The 25,484-nt window shown below is 44.1% G+C and overlaps 1 protein-coding gene across 1 annotated transcript in view; it reads right to left on the bottom strand.

Moving 5' to 3' along the window:
• Positions 1 to 6,864: 6,864 nt before the first annotated feature.
• Positions 6,865 to 25,484, bottom strand: part of dgkg (diacylglycerol kinase, gamma) — a 75,966-nt gene continuing 57,346 nt past the window's right edge. Inside the window, exons 23-27 of the mRNA XM_018739226.2 lie at positions 20,739 to 20,829; positions 19,089 to 19,290; positions 9,930 to 10,050; positions 9,561 to 9,621; positions 6,865 to 8,265 (exon numbers count right to left, since the gene is read on the bottom strand). Coding sequence (XP_018594742.2) covers positions 8,167 to 8,265; positions 9,561 to 9,621; positions 9,930 to 10,050; positions 19,089 to 19,290; positions 20,739 to 20,829 — 574 coding nt within the window. The 3' untranslated portion in view covers positions 6,865 to 8,166. The remainder of the gene's footprint in view (positions 8,266 to 9,560; positions 9,622 to 9,929; positions 10,051 to 19,088; positions 19,291 to 20,738; positions 20,830 to 25,484) is intronic.

Genomic DNA, 25,484 nt, shown 5'->3' with positions numbered 1-25,484 from the left:
TCTCAATGGAAGCGCTCGCTTTTTCCCCAGGGCTCGAGCGGGGATCTCAAGTACGCGCTCATTGGTACACAGACAATACCTTACAGCGAGGTGGCCAATAGGATTTCGGCAGCTACTGAATTATACATGAAGGACCAATCGCAGCACGACGCTGCCCTGCATTTATGAATGACTGCGTTTCATTCACTAAGATGTTTTTCATGGCCGCAGAGTCTCTTAAAGAACTAGGCGTTGGTGCAAAGTAGAAGCGGTCCGACCGCAAACTTCACGTGACTCGAACAAAGCACTCGAGTGGCCGATTTTTTTTTTTTTAAAATGTTATTTTCTTCATTTAACGTCGATTCACTGCATAAAACTGCGACGGACGTTCTTAAACAACAACCAAAAAAAAGTGTTCTCATATATGCGGAGTTATTTTCAGGAACGGCGTGTCGTGTGCGCGATTTCACTTCTTTTCGGGAGCGTTTACCATTCGTTGCGCAGTTTCCTACGTACCACTGCAAGCGCGTACCATGTCCTGTGATAAATAACTGTGAAAACTGGTGCTGCAGAATTAGGATGCGCGTGTCCTATAATTTCACACCACGGCACGTCGTGCGACTACTAACACTTCAAAAGAATCGACACGGGGAAACTCAAGGTAAACACGGACGAGAGAGTGTGTTGTGACAAAACTTTTCAGTATTATCATCTGAAAAGCCGCCACTTTTCCCCGCGAGAACATGCGATTTCACTGCTACTTGTGTGTTCTGGAGCACAAGTGAAACAGAGACGGGAAGGCCGTCCACGTGAGCGCGCCTGGGGGGCCTGTGGCCCGGAGGGACCGAATCCCCAGCCTGCCGCCGACACACACCACCCAGAAACAACACCCTCCTCCTCACAGAGAGGCACGAAAAACGACATTCTTTTCCTCTAACCTCACATCACACTGGCCACGTGTTTTTCAGAGGCTTTCAAATGAGAATCAAAACAAAGATCTATTTGCATAAGTGTGCAAAGGTGTGTGAAAACTCAGAGTGTGTCCATCCCGGTGCGAGATTCAGCGGAAGCTCCCAAGGGAGCGGTCTGTCTGCCTCTCGAGCCAGCCCTCCATCGTCGCGTGACAATATGGCACGGCGCTGGGCTCGAAGAACCAACCGTGTGGCTCTGTCGCTCTTTTTGTTTCTCTGCCTCTGTTGCTTTGTCGCAGCTTTGCAGAAGTCATGCGGCACCGGCCTTAAAAAAGCTGCCAGTTTCCCCACAAAACTTACGGCTCTTCGATTTCTCAACTGTCATGCAAAAATTCCCTACTCCTAAAAAAACATGACCATAATTAGTTAAAAAAAAAAAAGTATATGGTCCTGGTTGTCTGTTTCAAAAAAGCCACTTTAAGTAATGTAAAGTTGCAGATTCAGCTTGTTTTGTCAGTATTGAATGTGGAAATATTCAATATTGAAATTAATGAATAACAATAATTAATTAAAGGGGGTGTGGTGGCGCAGCGGGTTTGGCTGGGTCCTGCTCTCTGGCGGGTCTGGGGTTCGAGTCCTTCTTGGGGTGCCTTGCGACGGACTGGCGTCCCGCCCTGGGTGTGCCATCTCTCCCTCCAGTCTTGTGCCCTGTGTTGCTGGGTTAGGCTCCAGTTTGCTGCGACCCCGCTTGGGACAAGCGGCTTCAGACAATGTGTGTGAGAATTAATAATTATGAATAAATATTAATTAAAAATATTGAATTTGGAAATAGGGACAGCTGGTAGCGTACTGGTTAGCGCTACTACCTTTGGATCCAAAGGTCATAGGTTTGATCCTCACCTCCAGCTGTTGTACCCTTGAACAAGGTACTTACCTTAAATTGCTCTAGTAAAATTACCCAGCTGTATAAATGGGTAAATAATTGTAAGTTGCTTTGGAGAAAAGGGTCAGCTAAATGAATAAATATAAAATCACTTCCATCAAAACCCTGAGCAGCTGGAACCATACAACATTAGTTTATGAGATTTATGTTGCATTATTGTGTTTTTGGCCCTCAGTTAGGGACATTACAAGCTTGAGTGGCGATAACCTCTTAAACTTGCCTTGTGGTGACCATTATATGAGCTTAACTGCCCTGATATTTCCACTGTTACTTTATATAAGTAGAAGAGGGCCAATGTCATGTCCTCCGTGACGTGGGGGGATTAGTACCTAAGGGCCGAAGGGCCGCAAGAATAAGCCTGTGTTCCAGGGTTTGGGGAGCGAGATAAAAACATCTCTGAGATGGTCTTTCAGAGCAGGAGAGGGTCCCTGAGTGGCGGAAAAGCATCGCGAGAAGGTGCTACAGTTCCAACACTGGTTGAATTAGTTTGCTCGGCATTGTTCGTCTGAGACTGGGTCAGTGTGACACTCTGCGCTGATCTGCTTTCTCCTCGCAAAGCGCCTCTGGCTAAAAATACCCAGGAGCCAATAACACGGTTCAGCTCGTCCATGTGGAGGGAGAGACCGTGGGGGGGGAGGGGGTGGCAGAGCATGATGGGACAGTTTGAGATTGTTAACCTGCCATCTTGCCCCCCTCCCCCAAAACCTTTATGCTCCTGTATCTCAGCGGTGGCAACGTGTTTCGGACAACCAGCAAACATCCCTTCTGAACTCCTGGTGAAGGTGTATTTTTCTGCCTTCGCTATTCTGCTGTCCTGGGAAATGGTATCAATGAACGGAAAAAAAAAAAGGACGCCAGTGCTCAGGGCTATTGGTGGATTCCGACACAGAGACGTGACCTGACTTGCTGGCTATTTATAGTGCAGGGAGAAGCTAATTCCTGCCTCATTATTTTGATGCACCTTAACACCCTGCTTTGCTTCTCTGAGACAACTGCTCTCGCTACCGAAGCTCCGTCTTTAATGGCGGCTGCATGCCCAGAGGTTTTCCACGCTCTCCCTGCCGGGTTTCCATATTTAGACCCCTTCACTTTCCCGGCGTATATTTGCCTGACAGCCTATATTCAAGCAGCATGATCAATAATTACAAATATTTGGGACATAATTTGAGGTTTTGTCTTCAGCATGTCAAGGACTTTCCCACTTGTTTTACCTGTCATTCTGCTTTCCGGGAGACGTGACCAATTTAGCTTTAACGCAGTTTTTGACGTCCGCTGCAGACGTGGCTGCTGTATTTGAAGAGAAGTGAACTCTTCACAGTAGAAAATTCACTCTTTCAGCTTTATATCGCAGGGACTTTCCATTGCGTAAAAGCTGCGTTTGAGCGGAGTGAAAATTACAGACTGCATGCGTTACATACTGTGTATTTGTTCGCGGCAGGTTCAGTAAAATTTCAAATGTAAGGTGTGACTTAGTTTAGCTACAGCCCAGGCAACCTTTGCAAGAGAGCCGGGATCCCTTGTTCTGGTTTCTCAAAATCACCGCATAGAGAACGGCACTTTTGTGACAACAGAAGAAATTGCAGCCGTTTGGCCCGCTTACTATGTTTGTACACTAAACTCAGTACAATTACATATCCAATTATAGAGGTCAATTTTACTTGGGCAATTCCCTCAGTCAAGGGTACTAGAGCATGAGGTGGGATTTGAACTGGGGACCCTCAGATTGCAAGGGTGAAGCGTTCACCGCTCTGGTGCCCACTGGCCTTGACCCACAGCCCTATGGCATAATGACTTGTGTCATGCAGGGATGGTTGACTCCACATTATCTCCTGTAAGGGAAAATGTAGAATAGGAGAAAGCTGAAAAAGTAAACTAAACCTGTTTACCACGGTGCTCTGCTGATTGACTTTGGACAAAGAGTGCAGCGTTTCCTTTTTCTGCGTGTGTGGGTGTGTCTGTATGTGTGAGACACACGACGGTGCTGTGAAGTTCAGCCGGCTGGGTAAAAAAGAAAAAACCACAGGGCAAGTGCACACCTGTCTGATCTCAGTAGACGCTGGTCCACAATGAAGTCGGAATGACAGAGACAAAAAAGCACGAGATGCTGTCTCACCTCGATAGGAACAGTATATTGCTCTGATAAAAGAGCCTAAAAAGAATTAAAAAATTCATATTTAAGGTAGACCACTTTGTTGAGACACAACACACACACACACACATTTTCAGAACCGCTTGTCCCATATGGGGTCACGGGGAACCGGAGCCTACCCGGTAACACAGGGCGTAAGGCCGGAGGGGGAGGGGACACACCCAGGACGGGACGCCAGTCCGTCGCAAGGCACCCCAAGCGGGACTCGAACCCCAGACCCACTGGAGAGCAGGACTGCGGTCCAACCCACTGCGCCACCGCACCCCCGTGAGACACAACACATTTGCGCTTATCTTTATGAAGACTAAAGCATACAGTATGATTCAATACCAGTTATATTTACATTTAATCATTTGTTAATTTTATTCATTATATATTATACTATTTTATGGGTCAGATTATAATATATAAAAATGTAGCACATGTACAGAGAGAGATCAGTGAATGCGTGTGATCACGTAAAAGTTTAGCACTTGGCTGTTTGTGCCCCGGCTCTCGCAAACTGACCACAGCACCGCCCATGGTTCTTTTTTCATTTCTCTTTTTATTCATTACTTTGTTTGTCCACCTTATTGGATTTTAGCAGTTAGCAGGTGACGAGGGAACAGCCTCCCCGTCCTCAGATCATGGACTATGTTCACTCCCTTGTCGCTACACAGGCACGTGGCTATATAGGGCATCGCACTCTCCTAATGAGACTGAGTTTACACACACATGTAAAATCACATTGAGCAATGAAAGGGACTCTGCTGCATCTTTGCCACTGATGTCGCTCGGTAATGGTGATATGTCCTTGCTGAGGAAAGGGCCGTGAACGCCGCGATATGATAAGATGAGCTGCTTCCGTGAAACGCCCCCCCCGCTGAGCTTGTAATAGCGAGAGACGGCCGTTCGGAAGGTGCCATCTGGTTGGCTTTTCTGGAGCCTGAGTGAAACGCCGTGAAGGACAGTGGTGCAAGGAGGTCTCGCCGGAGGGACAAGACACAGCCAGTCGGTCTAGAAGAACCCCGGAAATGGAGAAGTTCACCGCGGCGACACCGGATTGCGTTGCAGACACAAAGACGGACATTTCCGTGCTGCCTCTATGGCCCGTGTGGCAGCACTGAATGCGCAGGGGCGTCACTGCTACAGGACACTGGGCTGGCACTCATGGTGGCTCATGACCTTGTAATATTAATGTCAGAATGAGCGGCTTTGTGTTCTCCATGGAGGAGAAAGGTAAATTAGACCAAGAAATGTAGTTTTCAGATGGGACCATCGCCAGTATTTGTGGGGTTCCAAGGTCCTCCGGGACTCCGGGAACTAAGTTGTCCCAAATGAGACGGATTTTCATTGTTTTCATATCCTGCTTTGGGTTGTGTTTTTTTCTCCCTACGGTTCTGCAGAAGCATTCTGGTCACTTGCGCTACCTCTGTTTTTCTGATAAAGTTAGGGTTTTCGTGTCAATGTGTTAAGACAGCCTACTATTTCGTAACAGCAAGAACAGAAACGGAGCCTTTGGGCTCAAGTTTGGAATGGCAGCTGGAGAGTGCTTGGCCATATCCAATGGTCCCCTCTTTCATTTGTTAGTTAGGTTCTGCTGATCAGCCAAAAATCAAATATTGTTGAGCTACAAGCTTGACACCAGGAATTGTAGTCAGTGAAATTACAAGATAGAGGGATGGAAATGTTGATAATGGGCTTTTCCAGGTGTGACGCCACTCGCGGGATGGACTCTAAATAAAGGCTAAAGGGCCACAGTCAGCGTGCTCTTTGTAAAGCAGACACCATCTCTTCGCACTGAATAGACATGCAGCGAGTGAACATTGAGAAAAATATACTGTATACATATACTACCTATACAAGCCTCTCTGTAAATCAGAATTAAGTGTAAACATGCACTCGTTGCACTGAATTGCATTCACCTCTAACATGAAGGGCTACAAAGGAAAGACTGCCACCGGGTTTCAACGTGACCAGATTCTGGGAGCCTCTCCAGTAGAAGTATTTGATATGGGTTCTGATATTTGGCCGTTGAACAGAACAGCCTCTTCTTTTTGTAAAAATGTAAAAAAAAAAAAAAGAGAAAAAAATCTGCCTGGCTTTTCCCAGCGAGGTCACATGGTAACCGGATGGGTCCGTTATTTACAGTCTGTGTGTGACACTCCAAGCTGAGTGCCATTAAAGGGATTTGAGGGGCCCGGATTCACAAATACCCTGGATATCCTTCGCCGCCATCGACATTCAGCACTGAATTCTGTTACTCTTACAATTTTGCAGCTGAGCCCCGAGCAATAACTGTCCTGCAGCAGGACGTCGAAGGTGTCTAGTGTCGGCACAAATCTCCTACTGTTCTTTCCACACACATTTCTTACCAAATTTCTCTGGTTTCTCAGAAGACAGCATCATATCATGTACATACTTTCAAAATATACAAGTGTTACATTTTCAAACAAGTGATTTGTACTGGACATAAATATTTTGCACACCATATTAATATTCCTGGCAGAGAACATGACTTATATCATTTGAGTCTTATTCTCTTGCTTCTTGACCTACCTGGTATCTAATATTACTGGGCAATCTTCAGCATCTATACATCTAGGCATAATGATTCTGAAATACTGCCTTCTCGACTTCATAAAACGAGTGGCAGCTGCTCTGTCTTTAAGCACTTTGGATATTTAAAAAAAAAGAAAAAAAAAGAAAAAAAAAAAAACTATTTCCAGATCTCTTATGGCCCAGGCCAACTATTCCTGAAAGTGTCTTTTCATGCTAAAGAATTGTAAACAAATTTATACACCAATATTATACTGTATATTTGTTTTTAAACTGTCTAATGTGAGAAACACACACACACATACACACAGGAAAAACCTAGCAGTGTACTGTAGTCTGCAAACGGACTGACATGAAAGATAGGAGTACAGTTTCAGAGGGGGGCCTCTGAAGTACACTGTTAAATTTAAAACCTACAGTGCAGTCAGCTAATCCAGATACTCTGCTGAAACTGCAGGAACTTGAGGCACCGAGTAACACTTTTGGCGGATCATCTTCGCACTCTATCGGATGCATCACGAATGAATCCGCAGGATTGACCAAGAACAGCCCCTGCACGGGGGCCCTTGAGTAGCCTGATCGAGAGCTTCTTTTTTACAGGCCGCGCCGTTGAACTCTCGAAGACGGTCATCCTTCGTCTTAATGGCAAAATTAAAGCTACACTGACCTCAATCAAAGGTCTGAATTAATCACGTCTGATGGAAAATTTTAAGTTGGTTCACAGTTTTAAAACATGTCCTGAACCCCCTTTGGACCCTCCATACCAGGCCTGGGACAGGAACTGAGCAAAGCTCAGAGCCATCTGGCGTTCTCCTCAACCAGCGGGTCTCGCTCAGCTAGACTCGCCCTCAGAGCCAGCGGAACAGCCTCCGCGGGACAGGCGGGTTCCATGGCGCCTGAGCCTGAACACGGCCCACCTGTCCCAGCGTGACAAAGGAGACATCAATAAGGCATGACACCTCCCTCGGCGCTGCTGGGGTGATGAGTCAGATGTCAGATGCACAGTGATTTAGACCTCCTGGGGTACATTCTGCTATTCTAGGTCACTGAGTTTCGGCTCCTGAAGAAAGAGTAGGCCTGATGCAGTCTGCTAACCTATTCCACCCTGGATGGTTTCAACACGGTCTGCCTCACGCAAGCACGCTAGTCACACACTACGGGGTCAATAAGAACTGGCAGTAGATCGTATGTATTTACACGGAGAGCCGTCCGGCTTTTAGTGTGGTTACTTTCTGAAGGCTGCGGCAGGTGTATACTGTGGAGTTAATGCTGGCTCATTATGTGTCTCATCCAGCTGGAGGTATAGAAAAGTCTGGTGCATTTCCCAGGCAGTGTGACACTCATGGCGATGGCAAGGACAAGAGAGAGAAGGAGTCAAGGGACACTGGACATGGAGAGTTATTGAATGGGCGTGGGATCCCACCGTCAAGTGGAACGTTTCCAGGAGAATTATGGGAGATTTAGTCTTTGAGGATGGGCACTTCGCAGTGTCCCTTTAGAAGGTCTTCGGTGGTGCAGTGGTTGGACCTCTCATAGAGTCTTTTTTGGGTTTCCGCCACCAGCCTCAAGCTCAAGCTGCGAGTGCCTGAACCAGTCAGACGACAGACTCGTGGTCAATGGCAGCTGGTGTCGGTGTTTCCCTCCCTCTAGTCCTGACTCCGGTTGCGCCTCTTGAAGAAGAAGAAAGGGGTCTTTTGGGGGGGTCCCAGCAGCATGGGAACCTGATTCTTATGTGTAATCCTGATCTGAGGAGCAAAGAGAAGGAAGTATTGGACCAGCACTGGACTGTTCCCATGAGGAGTTAAACAACTGTAACAGTAAAATTAGACAATATCTTCAGAAAGTGAAGGATAAAACTGATCATTAACGTTCATCAGAGACCTCGTCCTGTTTTCTAAAGCAGTGGTGGGCAACCCATCAGCCAATGCCCATAAGAGACCATTTCGTAAAAATATACGGTCAACTCAATTTAGGAGAACCAAATTATTATTAAAAATGTTTGCAAAAATGTTTGAATTACTTTATGAGTGTATGCCGTTGGAAGATTGTTCATCAGACTATTCATCCATGGTGTATAAAAAATTTTTATTTTTCACCGCGAGAAGCCTACGTTCGACAGTCCAGCAATCTGACGGCTTGGCGTGAAGCTAAATGTCAGCTCTGCAGGTGATGTGCTCCAGCCACAAGCTTCTCCCTTCATTTATTACCATATTTTTGTAGTTTTCACTTTTTATGAGGTATGTGCATAAAATATAAACAAAATTAGTTTTTAACTGAAACAAGGTTATTTAACAAAAGTTTTATGTTTTCTGTCAAGTTAGGATTATATTTAACTTTGAACGTCAGTTTTGAAATAAATTTGGTTAAAAAAATAGTGGGGCCACTTTTGTGGTTGACTGGTCACAGAAATGGCCATGGGGGGATTAAAAAAAAAAAAAAACTGGCTGCCTGCCCCTGTTCAAAGTAAGAATAGATGTGCTGTTCATCCTTTGTAACAATCACATATGCACCGTTTAGGATAATAATGGTGAAACCGCATTGCCCTTCGAATGGAATGGACAAAAAGCGCTACTATAGCACTTCCAAGATGCTAATACATTTTATTCGATTGTTCCAAAATGGAAGAGTCAGGATCCATTTATGACATTGTGACATTGTATAGTGTAAGTGTGGCCTGTCTTAAAATCAATATCGGAAAATTACAGTCCAATTGGCCCATTACATTGATTATTATGTCCATACCAAAATACTTTTGATTGATTTGACCTTGGCAGCTTTCCAACCGTACAGCATTGATGAACAACAGCATATGTTTCATGACCACTTTCCAAATATAGCTAAATAAAGACTGGAGCATGCGAGTGCTGACATTCATTTCATAAAACTGTACTGCCACCATAGGCATATGGAACATATGAAGCAGTTGATCCGTTGCTGGGAACAGAAAGAAAATGTTTTGTACTGTATCCCGACAAGTGGATAGAGAAGCTGGAGAAACAGGTACGTATTTCGGGGATGGGGATACGTGGCTGCCACCTACCGTGCAGGGGGGCTGCATCCAGGGCTCCCCATCGATCTGCATGGGCATGAGGCGGGACGTCCTGTTGAGGGACAAGGGGTGAGCTCAGAACACTGTCAGCTTATGTGACTCGCGCTGACATTAAAACAGCATCTCCCTAATCAAACCATTAGCATATCGTTTTCCAGCTTATTTACTTCCAGTAAAGATATGATTAGCGGTCGAAGGTCTGATTATTGCACGTGAGCCTCAGTAAAACCATCTGTGGAAAATACTGCTGTGCTGTATCCGGTGGCACCGATAAGAGGGGTGATAAGGCAGTGTTTTGGTGCTGACGGCTGAGTTGCTGCTCCAGGGATCTAGGAGAGAGTGGAGGTTAGGCGCACCCACCTGATGGTCACGCTGGCACACTGAGCCAACCTACGGCCAGCACTTTTCAGGCCCGTGTAGATCTGCCCCATTTCAATAGCCCCTTCCAGGCCCACCACCTCCAAGAGCTGGTCACTCAAGTCTGCATGGAAAGAAAAAAGAGTAAAAAGAGGGAAAATATAGGTTATTTACACATATTGGGGCATTGCAACAGAGCAGAACCCTTCTGCGTGAACTCATCTGTATGTGGAAAAAGACGCCAAAGTGATGAGGGACGAACCTCCCGGTCTGCAGACGTCTGAATTGAACAATAGGTTGGCAAACCTTTCCAAGTGAGGTGTTTCAACTAAGAACCCAACGTATTTGGGAATCTTAAAGACTTCAGATCTAATTAAATGATTGTGTTTTTCAATGAATCGCAGCTGAGAAGTGCCTGGGAACGTCCTTTGAAGATATACAGGGGGAAGGTGGGTTCAGTGAACGAGACCGCAGTTTTGACTCTTTCCTTTCCAGCTGTATTGTAGAAGGTGGAGTGAGATGCTGTAACAGGGTCGCTCCCACTCTGCCTGTCTGGAACTTTCCCTCTTTGTCACTCAGTGCAGTGCCCATCCATTATTATGGGGGGCTTTAGCACAACTCTCCAGGGTTGAGGGGCTTAGCCCATCCAAACCTGTGTCTCCCGCACAGACGTTCTTTAGCTGCACACCCCCTGCCCCTTTCACTCGTGAAGAGCAAATACACACACACGCGCACATGCACACACAGCCCGTCCCAGAACCTCGGGATTGTCAGAATGCTCTGATGCATAATGCAAGCCAGCAGCACTATTATTTCCTTGTGAGATGTGCTCGGACTTGCTGAGCAAACACTGGTGAACATACAGGCTGTCGTGTGTGTTTTGACGCGGACGATCGGCGACCTGCGATGCAATGCACATGCTGCCAATATCTATGCAAAATCCCCCAGGGGTGTGTGTTCCCAAGCACTCAGGAAGCAGACGTTTGTTTAATTTTTTTAAAGACATGTCAGGTTATGCAAGGATGCAGCTTGGAGCTTTGGACAAGGGTCACTGAACCAGAGAAGAAGTGGCTAGGTGGACATCCGCATGTGATTAAGGTTTTTGCAACGAGACACACAAGGTTCATTTGTTATCTCAGCAAGGGGAAAGAGAAAGAGCAATACCACTGTACCAAGCCCAGGCCTGGAGGCAAATGCAATCAATTCTACGCTGAATTATTTTCCCCTTGTGTCATGAAAAAACAGGGACTTTTTTCCCAGTGAATTCACACTGTAACCAGAGCCCTTTAAACAGAACATCTGCGTTCATTCATTTATCTCACACTTTCCTCCAAAGCAATGACTTGAAGTTATTTACTCATTTGTGCAGCTGGGTAATTTTTACTGGAGCAATTCGGGGTAAGTACCTTGATCAAACCCAATGGCAGCAGCTTTGGCTTTAACAGCACCTGTCATAACAACAACTGTGAGAACCTACTGACATCCAGTCAATGGAGCCGCTTTCCTAGATGATCACTAGATGAGCGCCAAAGATGAATGAAAACATATGAGACAGATGCTTTCGGATACCCATGCAGCGGTGATATTGGTCTATTTGCGCCACTTGCATATTGCATGGTGTTGACATGGTTAAAAGCAGAGACACTATAGTGCAGCAGAGAGAGCGCTGCTTTTTTTCCATGTAAAACTGCTTTCTGCTTCGCTCCAGTGAGGCGGCACTATTAATAGCCTGCGAAGGGTCTGTTACATAATATTTCCACAACGCTTTTGGTACTCCACAGGGGTGGGCGAGCGAGGAACTGCTGAGTAGCCAGCGCGGTAAACCTGCTGCTGTCGCGACCTGCCCCCTGTGAACGTGTGGCCAGAGGGAGGAAAGAGAGAGAGAAAGAGAGAGGGAGAGAGAGCGCAAAAAGGGCGACTCATGGAGAGTGTATATGAGAATGAGAGGGAGACAAACAATCTGGTATCGAGAAAAAAAGACGGACCTTCTTCCGCACTGAGATGATTGTTAAAGTGTTTATAGTATCTGAAACATAAGAATTATAAACGGGGCTGCTGGGAGTGTAGTGGTTACAGCTGCTGCCTTTGGACCCTAAAGCTTCCAGGTCTGAATCCCACCTCCAGCTGTAGTACCCTCGACTAAGGTACTTACCCTAAAATGCTCCAGTAAAAGTACCCAACTGTATAAAGGGGAAAATAAGTGTAAGTAACCCAACGCTGTAAGTCACTTTGCAGAAAAGCGTCAGCTAAATGGATGAATGTAAATGTATCACAATGTCTTGAGCAAAAGTACACTTCTGTTTTCCAAACTGCCACACTTAGGACCATATTTACATATTAAATATGAAAAAGTCAGTCAAATTAAGGAAAAAAAAAAAAAGACATTTTTGAATGCTTTCATTGATATCCAGAAAAGTTATTACTTTCTGAAGAAAGGAACATTTCAACAACCTTACTAAACGTGACGTAGTGGGTACAACATAGAACCCAATGAGACACACAGAGGAAATAAACGCTGGAGGCAATGGGGTGCGACAAGGCTGGAGTTTATACCTAGCGCTGTTGAATATATAATAAGTTGTCCCACACATTTAGGCAAGGTCTTGAAAGGTAAATTCTCGGACTTATTCTGCAGTACTGCTTGGCCTGTGCAACAAATCAATGTAAGAAAGTAATAAGTACTGACCCCCCACCTCAGGGAATATACAGTACCTTTGGCAATATACGAAAAGTAACTTTGACTTGCCAGTAAAGAACTGAACTGAACTGAGCTGAATTGAGAGCGGGTTGGGGCGGGGGGGAGTGGACACACTAATATAACGAAAGTGCTCAGGGATCAAAACAAACGCGGGGTGGTGGAGATTAAAGCCAGACATTGCCACGCTATAAAGGCTGTCAAATTGAAATTTCATAAAGACCTGCCTGCCTGTCTGGTTTTTACCATGTGTGGGGGAGGGGGGAGGGGGTGCATCACCAGCAGAAGGCTGGAGGGCTTTATACTGAAGAGCTTTTCAACTGTCCCATCAAAGCATGCAGCTCATTGAAGGCTTTCCTTGTGCAGGGGGCCACCGGATGAACTCGGCTCGTACATGGGAGGGGGGGGGTTGGAAATCACAGGAGGAACAGCAACAAATTATGGCACCTAAACCTGAATGATCTCGAGATTATTATTGTGAACATTTGTTGGCCACCACTATATTTAACCTAAATTTACCTGTTAATGAAGTGTGGTATTTTTACTGGAGCAATGCAGGGCAAAGTACCTTCGAATCGGCAACCTGCTGTTGGGAAATTGCCGTCTTTGCGAGCTCGGTGAGTGTAAAAGTTACAGTCGCACTTTCAGTTCTGTTACTTTAGCTACTCGGTTAATTTGAAAAATTTACAGAAAATAACACAATGCCTAATTTCACATTCTCACTTTGTAACTGCACTACAGCAACACAGCCTCCACGTACAACATCTCAGAGACACTGCAAATGCAAATTAAGTTAAATTTACTTTTACACAGCTTTGTGATTGATTGATTGATCGATTGATTGATTGATTGATTGCGATAATGATAGACCAAAAGGGCAACAGACAGAAACTGTGGATAGGTCCACATAAATAAAGGACAAGGACTGAAACAGTCCAAAGGGGTGATCGGATACTGTTGTCCAAGAGGTCCACCACCCAAAAAAGATGTCCACAGTTTGTATGAGCTGATCAGGCAGGTCAAACACTAATTCATATTTCAGGCCTTGGGTTCCTACAGTAAGAGAGCTGTTTTTATTTTAATTTTAACTTCCTATCCACCCCCAGTATTGCTGTCATCCTGACAGGATGGTCTGAGAATAGATGTAATTTCTGAGGGGGATGTGGGGGAAACAGGAATGTAAAATTTTACACGGCAGTCACATGTCCCTGGCTGCACGCACGCACGCACGCACGCACGCACGCACGCACGCACGCACGCACGCACGCACACACACACACACACACACTTTCAGCAAGTGTTTTTCTGCCCTCAGGCTCAAGTGCAAGCGGCCAGCGGATAGAGCATCCGCGGAGAAGTGTGGAGGCAGCTCTGCTGACAATAGAGTAGCAGGATGGGGACACGCACCTATACTTAAAACACCTACTCAGGGCTTCTTATGCGCCCGTTTGTCCTTCCCTTAGACAAAATAAAATGCGAGCTGTTCGCGAACGTGCGGCTGAGACGGAAAGCGAAGAAGCTGTTAAGTTTTTTTTTAATCACACCCTGCTTTCCAGACAGAACCACATCACTTCGAAACGGAAACGGTGCTAGATGCAAGACAACGCTTGAGAGCACCTCTGGAGTGATGGGACACTTTTCTCCCGTCCGCTGCGCACGCGGCTCATCTCCGAAAGAGCTCCTCTCCTTGGGGAAAGCGGTGTATTTATAACACGCCCCACGGGACACACAGCTGAGAAGTATGACAGCTCGGTGGAAACGCCTTCTGCTGCAGGGTCACAGCTTCAGGTTTCTACTGTAAGACGGCAGTTTATTGCACAGCGACGCAGCGCACCGGCTCCTCGTGTTACGAACATTCGAGCTAAGATACATACGGCTCCCCGTACATAGATTTTTAATTTTTATTTTATTCACCGTTCTCTTTTCCAAAACCTGTTGCAGTGAAAGCTGTGGAAGTTTCTGCATGCAGCTTTTAGCTTGAAGTAAAGCCAACTCAGACAGAATAGAAATAGGAGTGAGAGACAGTTTTCTTTCAACTCAATTCCACAGTGTTTACAGGTCATATATATATATATTCATATCTCTGTGTGTGTGTGTGTGTGTGTATATAGCTTACCCAGGGTACAAACAATTTAAGCCAGGGGCATTCTCTGCACCCCCACAATATCTCTAGAACCACGTAAAAAATGGATTGGATGAGAATGCCAGAGATCAGGTTAATAATTATCAATAATCGCAATTCACTTGCACTTGAAAATTAAAAATTAATTAATCAATGAGCATCTGCTCCATGGCTCGCATCAGGGTCATTCATGGACGGATAACGCTGGATTTTCACTGCCCAGTTCAGTTGCCGCAGCCTCTCTGTACGGTGCTGCTCATGGCACCGCTGACTAATTCACAGCTACTGTCACTAACGCCGTCCATGTATCTGTCATCTTCAGTTTGAGAGCTCAGCTGGACATGGAACTGCTTGAAGGCTAAGACTCTGGACTGGTGTGAGATTGCTAAACAGCAATATAATCTGTAAGAGAAAAAATTTTTTTTTTTAATTTGCCATACCTTTTACTCCCACTTTCCTTTTAACTGAAACCAGAGATGCACTTCTATCCGATGTGTTTGCAAATGGGATTAGAGAAAAGGAGCTAATTTAATAAAACATACATCCCCTCACCATTTCGCCTACTTTTACGCACGTTCTTCCCCCCTCTGTCACACACAAATGCACTAATACTTTTTAAATAATTAAAAACTGAAGAATAAAGACAAACACATCATCATTCACTTGTATGCGCAAACTGTAGCTGGTTTTACACCATTGTACTCATCTACAGGGAAGTGCCGACTGAACCACACACACACACACACACACACACACTAATTCCTTAAAAGATATCCTGACCTGTCTTAAAAGCTCAGCTAATCTGTTTTTCTGGGGCAAACGCCTCTGGAGTTGGAATTCCCTGATGGCCTCAGGGCTGCTGAGATGTTCAGCAATGTCAACAGTGACACATAGGACTTCAGCTGCAGCTCGGAAGGAAAAAGTCCAGGCAACTTCAGAGAAGAGTCTTCTGAAGAAAGAAACACACTGTTTCTGAGGAACCAGAATATTTCTATTAAGACCAATATGAGCCATGACTTGATAAGTCTGATGGTATCAGATGTAAGAAGCAGTTAGAAAAACATTGGGAGAGCAGTATCTCTCAACATTAATATCACTGAAACAAGGGACAAAAATACAACCTGATGACTCAAAATTATTTTGTGCAGACAATATGTCATTTGAGTGGGCCGTCTTCCTTTCAAGCCCACCTGACCTCAGCCCACTTTCAGTGTCACACCCCAGACAGCTGAACCTGAAGGATCCACCCACCGTGCCTGAAACCACCAAGGAAGGAGCAATAAAAGACACCACACAATCACAAGACAATTGTGGAGTCTTAGAGACTTGGCGCTTCTTCCTCATCGATGACTTCGGACTTCATCACATGCCCAACCTTGGCTGGGACTCACGACTGTGATTCGGACTGAAATTAGGCTTGATACCATGCTCTTTACTTAACCACGGATTTGACCCTGGACTTCGACCTTGACCACAATTCCACATGACCTTCAACTTAGCTCCAGACCACGACTTGCTTGAGGACCTCAAAAGCCACTCAAACTCCACCCTGTGCTCTGACACCCAGTCTATACCTCATCACTCTCCATCCTGCAAACTCTGCTCTTTTTTTCCACCCACATCTGTCTTGGTATTATTCATCACACAGAGAGCTTACCTACCATATGATTAATAATTATTACGATTCATTTAGATAGCAATTCAAAGGAAAGTGACTATCATTTCCAAACCATTTTGGAACCTCTTAGACCACAACCTGTGAAATACTGTAACCCACACACACACACACACACACACACACACACACACACACACACACACACACACACACACACCGTCTGAACCACTTGTCCCATACAGGGTCACGGGGAGGAGCCTAACCTGGCAACACAGGGCAAAAGGCTGGAGGGGGAGGGGACACACCCAGGACAGGATACCAGTCCGTCACAAGGCACCCCAAGCGGGACTCAAACCCAAAGACCCACTGGAGAGCAAGACCTGGTCCAACCCACTGTGCCACCATGCCCCATACTGTAACCTTTTGCTGTCATTTAATTAATGTATGTTGAAGTGTTTCACCTAGTGCTCTTATAATAATAATAATAATAATAATAATAATAATAATGATAATAATAATAATAATAACAACAACTACTACTACTACTAATAATAATATTTTAAAAGTTTATAAATAATTTGTTTTTTTTGGTACTAAAATCAAATATAAAAGTGAGCACAAGTCATGGGAGGAATGAAGTCATGAAAAGTGAAAGAAGGGATCATTATAAGAGCTTTTGAGGGGGTGGGATGGGTTCTGAAACACCCCCAAACGTTTTAAAACTTTTTTTGTTAATATTTTTCTCCCTTATTGGCAGTGTGTTGGCAGAAGGCAGCATTGCGGTGTCAGTACTGTTCTCAAGAGCTGACCGGAAGCCATTGACAGCCCAGCACATGATACTGTTCTGTGAAATGTTGCAGTGAACTAACTAGGCATTAAAGCACGATATTTTGTGCAGTGCTGTTTTTTGCCTGGAGGGCAGTTAAAAATTACAGTTATGAGTCACATAACTGGCAATGTGCCCCCCCCCCCCATCTCTCTCTCTCTCAGGCTCTCTTTTTTCAGCAGAAAGGAGAGGTCTCCATGGAAACTGGATCCAGCCTCAGCTTAGGCCATCGAGTGAAGAGCAAAGGGAAGGAGGAAGGGTTGGCAGAGGAAGAAGTGGAAAATGGGAGAGAGAGAGAGAGAGAGAGAGAGAGAGAGAGAGAGAGAGAGCGAGAGCAAGAGAGAGAGAGTGGGGGGGGTAGGGTAGGGTGGGGTGGGGGGGTACAGTGAATCAGGCAGATAAAGGAAGCTAATGGAAAGCAAGAAGATTCCTACCTCATTTAATATTTATTCTGTCTGTTCCATAAACTTTCACTACATTATCTGTGCAGGAAGAAAAAAATCTTACTCTTTACCGACGAACTGCCTACCTTTTGTTTATTATGGGTTGTGTGTTGCTTAGGAGAAAAGTGGTGCTGTATGAATAAACGGAAATACAAGTTCTTGTGTCCATGAGACAATTGCAGTGCCTTCGAACAAGGCGCTATAGTGCTTCCTCTGACCCTTCAGTCCCTCATCATCGCTTCATCGTGTGTCCTTGCACAGCCACATACACCGCTGCCAGATACCAGAAAAAGGCACTTGGCCGTTAAAGGATAAGTGGGAAAGATTGTTTATATGGACACTCTGCAGGGAGTTTAATCTTTGATTTCGCCAGCTGCTACTTCTGCACTCCCCGTTGCCCGATACCCCACCGGTGCGGGTTGCTTCTGTGCACGGACTATAGTAAAGCGATGCCATTCGCTGGCATCAGCAGTGTTTACGGTTAATTCACGGTCACCTGAAACAGCTGTTCGGCACCGACCTTGGAGAGCAGTCCTGCAAGCACACTGACATTTAGAGTACAGTAGTTAATGCCGAACACCAGGGCAGTGACATGGCTGTTATAAATTAACTTTCCGCTCGGGACATGTTGCCAGAGGCTGACATTACTCCACTTGAACCACCTCAGCACTCATATTAAACTTGGAGCCACTCATCTTATCATTGTCTGTTTAACCATTCAGTTTTTTTACAGTGGCAAGTCAGCATCATTTGTTCAAGGGTTTGAACCCTAATGATATTCAAACCTGAAACCTTCATGCTATAAATCTGTGAAAATCTGGGAGTGATTCCTTCTCTCTCGTAAGATGTGAAGCTTGGTACATCGTCATATTCAATCACAATTATCCTCAGCAAGTACAAGGTAAAAAGAAAGAAATCGGTATCATACACACAGTAACATTAAGCCACATATTCCCTGTAGACAATGAGCAACTGACAGGCCCTTGGATTATTAATGCCTGCAAACTAATCTTTCACGGCATCTGAGTCACATCCGTGCTTATACACGGGACCCGTGGCAAACCCAGCACTGGGCAGAGAACAGCTTTCATCCTGCTTCTATTTTTTGCGTAGATTTCAATAGAACGCGTTCCAGATTCTGCGTGCAGCTTGAACATTCGTGGACCCATTAAAACTGGCACATGATGAAAATTCTGAGTACAGTTCTGCTACATTTATGACAAATGTGTCAGCAAAATGTGCCATAATGACACTGAAGGGCTATTGATGTAACAACCCTGTGGTGAGAAACAATGGCAAATAGTGTGGTGGGCTGGGGTGTGCACGGGTTTGAGCACCAGCGCGCTCAGCCGAACAAAATTGTTTCCTTCGTTTGAGTGACTTGACTTCCCCTCTCAGTACTGGGGTTTCTAACTGACTAAGGACAGCGTTAAGAGTCACTTCCATCAATGATTTTACCCTGAACACAGAACTTCAGTTCCTTGGCATCAGTGACGGTGTTGGCTGGCGCTCGCTCGGGCACTTTTTTGCTCATTCGGTTGTAGTTCCGCCTCTTCTTAGTCTCCCCCCACAGGTTAGAGCCACCGTGCATGCTGGGAATGTTGAGAACAGCAATACCCTCGAGGGAGGTGCTGCTGAGGTCCAGGACGGTGCCATCGCACTGAGAGTTAGGACGAAAGAAAAAGAGGAAAGGAAAAGGATTCAAAAAGAGCAACTTCAGGGCAAGACCCAACCATGCAACATTGAGCAAGGGTGCTGGTTTCGTGCCCTTGAGGAAGGAGTTCATCCAGAAGATACCTAAAGGTATCAACAGATAAAGTGAGGAAATGCAAACACCACATTCCAGCTCATTTAGATAATTCTTTACACCTTTATAGGAGCCAGAGTTATAAAGTTGGTAGTGCGGTGGTTAAAGCTACTGCCTTTAGATCCAAAGGTTAGAGGTTCAGGTCTTACTGGGAACTCTCTTTCTATGTGACTGGAAAAAATACTCTGCTTTATATATCTGCTTCTTTGATTAGTTTATAGTGAGCTCTCACCTAAGTACATGAAATTATATCATACAATGTACATGATTAGTGGGCAGCTGGTAGCGTAGAGGTTAGAGCTACTGCCTTTGGATCCACTGGTTCAATCCCCACCTCTAGCTCTACTACCCTTGAGTGAGGTACTTACCCTAAATCGCGCCAATAAAATTAACCAGCTGCATAAGTAATTCATAGAAATAATTGTAACCTTAACACTGCAAGTTGCTTTGGAGAAAAGTGTCAGCTAACTGAATAAATGCAAGGGTGCTGTGCTTAATTCCAAATCTATTTTCCTTGCTACATGTGGTATGCACACTTAATGCACTATAAGCAGAAGAGGTGAGAGAAAAATACAGTAAGAGGAAGAATCAATAACCTCTTCGGAATTTCACTCTCCTGAGCGTTTGTGACAAGTTCGAACACAGCTGCTTTAGGCGGCTGGCTAAGCTTGGGACTAAGTTCTGGCAGTCGTTTGTAAGGATTCATGTCACATTTGCTGTGCGTTTTGTATCCATTCCAATGAGCGAGTTAAGCAGGGGAATTACATTGTGAATTTGTTATATTGCAAAGCTGACAACATTTTCACATTAGCATGAGCTGCATTCTGACAAGCGTAGTCTCGGTAGAGCACATAGTAAGGTTCCAGTGGGGAGCAGAACATCTCCCATGTGTTGCGATGCTGCATCAACACCGTGTTGCTGTGTGATTAGGTAAAATCACTTAGAGGCTGGTTATTTACAGCTTTGCAAGAACCTATGAATAGCTTCACCCTAATGGGTTCCTTGGGCTCCGCTGTGACGTTCGTTGTCTTTCATCTTTACGAAAAACACCCAGTTGCCTCCAGGCTCCAATATGCTATTCAGTGTTATGCTGTACTACAGCAAGCAGAAATTCCATTAAAAAGGTAATAGCATTTCATATTTCTACTTCCACCTTATTTAAAGTTTTGAAATGCTTGCCCAGAGCCTTTCATATTACAAACAGATGACATACAGGAGGTTCATTTCTAAGGGGTTTCTAACAAACTGTTCTCTTTTTGTGATGAAAGGCTCTCCATCCATGGCAGTGAAATAAACCATACCTCCACCTCCAGGCTCTCGTTGAGCTTCTTGCATGTTGCCGAAATGGTCTCTGTGGTTCCAAACTCAAAGTACCACAGCTTGTTCTTCATTCTGCAAACAAAAAGAGGTGAGAAAGATGAAAAAAATGTCTCCTTAAGATGAATGCAACTGGGGCCTGAGGGTTTTCCGTGAACCGGTTACATAACTATGCACAGAGCTGATAAACCCTTCATCAAACTGAAAAGTGTCCAGCAGAGAAACTGAGTGGGAATCAGCCCATGTGTGATTCTAAACCTAAGATCCACAATGTAAAATGAGTTGGCAGCATTTAAGGGTGAAATAGCGTTGCTGTGGGAGACAGTCTTAAATACCAAGCAAATGCTGTTTATGCATTTTTTTTTGAATATCAGGCGAAAAACCATCTGTACACCTTTTTTAAAAGCCAAATTAGAATGCATAAACCCAAGCTTCATGAGTGCGATCGACTCTGGCAAGGAAACAATGCGAATCAAAGATTTATCACCATAAATTCAAAGCCCCAAAAGTCTCAGTTTTGCATAGTTGCCCCCATTCAGAATTTGTTCCTTAACTGGTCATCTTGTCCTTGGTTTAATAGAAACTCACTTTCTGACACAGCACTTTTCACCTATAGATAGATATAGGGCAGGTATGTGGGAAGGGTGGGGTCCATGTAGGGTGGCTATCCAGTTACAATCCTGGCAACCCAACCTCATTGAATACTGATATCTTTGTTCACTGACCTTGACAAGGTCCTGCAGCTCCTGCTGAAATATAGGTGGTTGACGGAGTAAACCCAACCAAACCAGTATATGGATGCTTGTTGCTGTGAACTTTACACCAGCCAACTTGCCTTTGATTAGTGACTGATCCCTAATGACCTGCAGTAATTTTGTGTGTATATGTCTTTGAATTAATGGCAAGTAATGTGTTTGCATGAAGCTTATTTTCTATATCAGCACAACATTTTACATCTGGGTAACTACGTTATCCGTCCACATTCATCTGTCTCAGGTGAACTATGCCATTGTCTCACTTTCTCCTAACTACCCACATTCCTTTAAAATATTAAAGCATCTAACAAAAAGAGGAAAGCAGAAAAAAGAAGAAAACCATTAACATAGCAGGATGTTATTGGCTATTCCTGTCCTCTGTGTGTTTGAGTCTTAATGATACCATCTATTACAAACACGGTTGCCCATGGCTACAGTGCAACCACTCTATAAAACATCTTGTCAAGCCTTGTATCTCATAAATATTCATTCCCTGAATCACAAAAAAATCAACAAGATCAATTCATTGTGGTGTGTGTGACAGCTCACATGAAAGGTAGGCCCCACTAACAGTAGCGCGATCTGTGCTGCGCTCTGGGATGGAGTCACAAGTTATCAACACAGCAGGAATAATCTGCAAAAGCATCCATCACGCTGGTCTCCACATAAAACAACAGAACACTCTCTGAAGCCAAAAATAACCTTAATCAAAGGTTTCAGGGCAGTCTGGAAACATGTATATATTTCAGCCATATACAGTAAGCCAACTTCAAATTGCTTCTTAAAATAGATTAAGGGGTAAAAATGCTATGTGCAAATATCCTTAAGAACAGTAATTTATCTGCCAGGCAGAAATGGAAATAAGATTATTTTTGACAAAAAACAGTTTATATCAGTAATATAATACATTGAGTTTTGTTCAGCCTTAGCTTAGAATTGTTTTATTAAAGTCATCAGTTGGATAATAAGTCACTTGGCTTGGTTTACAGTTACAAGTGTTGGTCTATTAACATCTGGAGGTCGATGACCTTGGAGGACCAGGGAGGAAAAGGGAAGTTCAGAGACAACATGGACAGCTTGTAGGATAGTGGTTGGTGCTACTGCCTTTAGATCCAAAGGTTGCAGCATTTATTCCTGCTTCTGGCTGTAGTAGCCTTGAGCAAGGTACTTACCCTAAATTGCTCCAGTAAAATTACCTAGCTGTATAAATAGTTGTAACCTTAACATTGTAAGGCACTTTGGAGAAAAGCATCAGCTAAATAAATAAATGTAAGTTCAAATCCTTTTGATTAGGTATCAGTTGTTTATAGCATGCAGATTGTGGAACTTCCCTTTTTCTACTCTTACCTTTTGATATCCTTCTGGGAAGCTCAACCACCCTGTACCAATGGCTAGGTGCAAGACCTTGGGTGAACTCCACAACAAAGAGAATGTGTCAACATTTACACTCAGCATTTGTGTATGCAACAGCCTGATCTGTCACGTCGCTTTAAAAGACTTTATTTGCTGAGCAATTATTAATATTTTGCACCAACTGGCTCATGACAGCATTACTTAAATATATTACATGGTACAAATAAAGAAATTTCAGATAGTATCAGTGCGTTGGAAGAATTACAGACTTTAGTGTAAGAGTAGGGCACACACATCCAAAGCTTGTGGGAAAGAGTTAAAGAACACTGGTGTGTTTTCCTAATTCATTTCCTAATTAATAAAAATCTTTGTTCATCACCTGGTTGAAGCAAAAAACCTCCTGGATTGGCCCTCCGAGATTGTTACTGAACAGAACTGATTTACCTCAAATATTAGTCTTCCTGGACACTGGGATAGAACCTAGAGGCTCTGGAGATGTGATCATGTCATATCTGTTGACAGTCACATGACAACATGCTTAAAACATGTTTAAAGTACAAACAGAGCTTGTTAGCAGTATGGTTAATGTTTAATCAGCTATTTACAAAACTCTGACGGAGGAAAGGAAAGTACTGCTGCTGTTCTCCTATATTTTTCTCAGTGTACTTTAAAAAAGCAACAGTGATCACTGGAGCATATTTATCCCCTGCTATCTGGTTCTAAATATTCCCTCGAAATAGATCAAATATTTAAAAACTGTGTAAAAAAAAAAAAAAAATCATTATGGAGGAAAATTCCAATTTGTTCCAAGCTCATTCCAAGTTCAGAACAAAATCACTCCAGAACTGCTTGTTCAACATTCTGGTTACAGGGCACAAGATCATCAATGGATCTCCTCTGCAATATCTACAGCAACTGATCACTCGCTATGTCCTACCCAGACTGATATGCTTCTCTGCCTTTGGCTGCTTGGTGGACCCATACACAAGAAGCCCAAAATCAAAAGTCCAGAGGTTCTCAGTTGCAGATCCAGTATGGTGGAATGAACTCCCTCTCTCACTCAGAACTACTGAATTCCTCTAACATTCAAGAAAGATCTCAAAACTCATCTCCTTTCTACCCACATCTCTCCTGAACTCCTGTCTGCTTCCAAAATGCATACTACATTGTCTGTTTAAATAATAAACAAAAACTGCACTCCCTACTCATTGCTTATGCAGCTACTTGTCTAATGTGTGCAGACAAAAAGTGTGACATTGGACTAAGTGACTGCACTTTGAGAGAGGCAAGTCTCTATTTGTATCTCTCCTTCTGTTGGTGAAATGCACTTTTATTAATGTAAATGTAAATTTAAAACTGCTAAGATCTTTCTCTTGCAAAACAACGCTACACTCATGTCCTCTAATAATAAAATTAAATTTGCATGTCTGTGCAAATGTCAAGGGACTAATGAAACTCATTTGTGACTTTCATTCGCCTGTCTTCTTCTGCTATCAGTGATGGAAGGTCTATTGGTCTGTATTTTTATGGCTGGGAGTTCAATATCCAAGTGTCCGTCTGAAACTTTAGCCTTGAGATGCTTTTATTTCAAGACTCCGGCAAGGTTTCAGCATGAGTAAGCCTATTTTGTGGACCTCATCCATTCTCAAATGTGGAGAAAGCCAGAATTACCAGCATTTCTTATTTAGACATAGTCCTCATACTGAAGGCCTTCGAAACATAAGGGGAAATACAGTAAATTTCTGTTCTCAAAAAACTGTATTCTTCGAAAGATACACTTTTGAGTCATAACACTACATTTACATTTATTTATTTATTTAGCAGACACTTTTCTCCAAAGTGACTTCCAGTGAACTCTGTAGTGTTATAAGCCCACGCACCTTATTCACCAAGGTGACTTACACTGCTAGATACAGTACTTTCGCTGCGTCACTCATCCGTACATCAGTGGAGCACACTCTCTCTGTCACTCACACATTAAAAAGAGGAAGTGTGCAACGTGGGAAGGTTCTCATCAAACGGATCAAGTCCTTTGCGAGTGCCGAGGAGACAGAGAAACCGTGAGCATGCATGGTTGCTGTGTTCCAGACAGGCCCTTCACACAGCCTCTAGGGATGCTGTAGAATTGCTGAGAATAAAGCAAACAACCCGAGCTTAGAGCATCTCTCTATTGTGGGTCATACAATAAAGCTGTTTAGTGAGCGTATAAAATGTTGCATAAGAAGGGAGTCATGCTCATCCCATTATAATTCAGCATTACTGTTGTGAGTCAACAGCTAAACTGAACCTCAGAACTAGCAACGACCAAAGGACATCATTGAATACTGACATGTTGCCAGCCGCTCATGTTTTATTATGAATGGTATTTCGATCATTTTAACGTCAGCTCTTGGTTCAGGTGCTTGCGTACTTATCCAGTATCTGTATTTGTCTAAAGGACATTGACTCTGATATGGGTTTTGTGTGGCTTTTTGTCCTTCTGGGTGAAGCGTTTCTGCTCCCGGCCTCCGTGACGCTACTGGGTGAAGCATTGTTAGCTAAAAGTAAAATATGCAATTTTCATGGTATCTGCTCCTTTGTAGTGGAACAAAGAAAGCTTCCCCATTTGGCAAAACAATTAAC

Source organism: Scleropages formosus, chromosome 1 (assembly GCF_900964775.1).
Source record: "Scleropages formosus chromosome 1, fSclFor1.1, whole genome shotgun sequence".
NCBI lineage: Eukaryota > Metazoa > Chordata > Actinopteri > Osteoglossiformes > Osteoglossidae > Scleropages > Scleropages formosus.
This window is presented reverse-complemented; position numbering and strand designations above follow the sequence as displayed.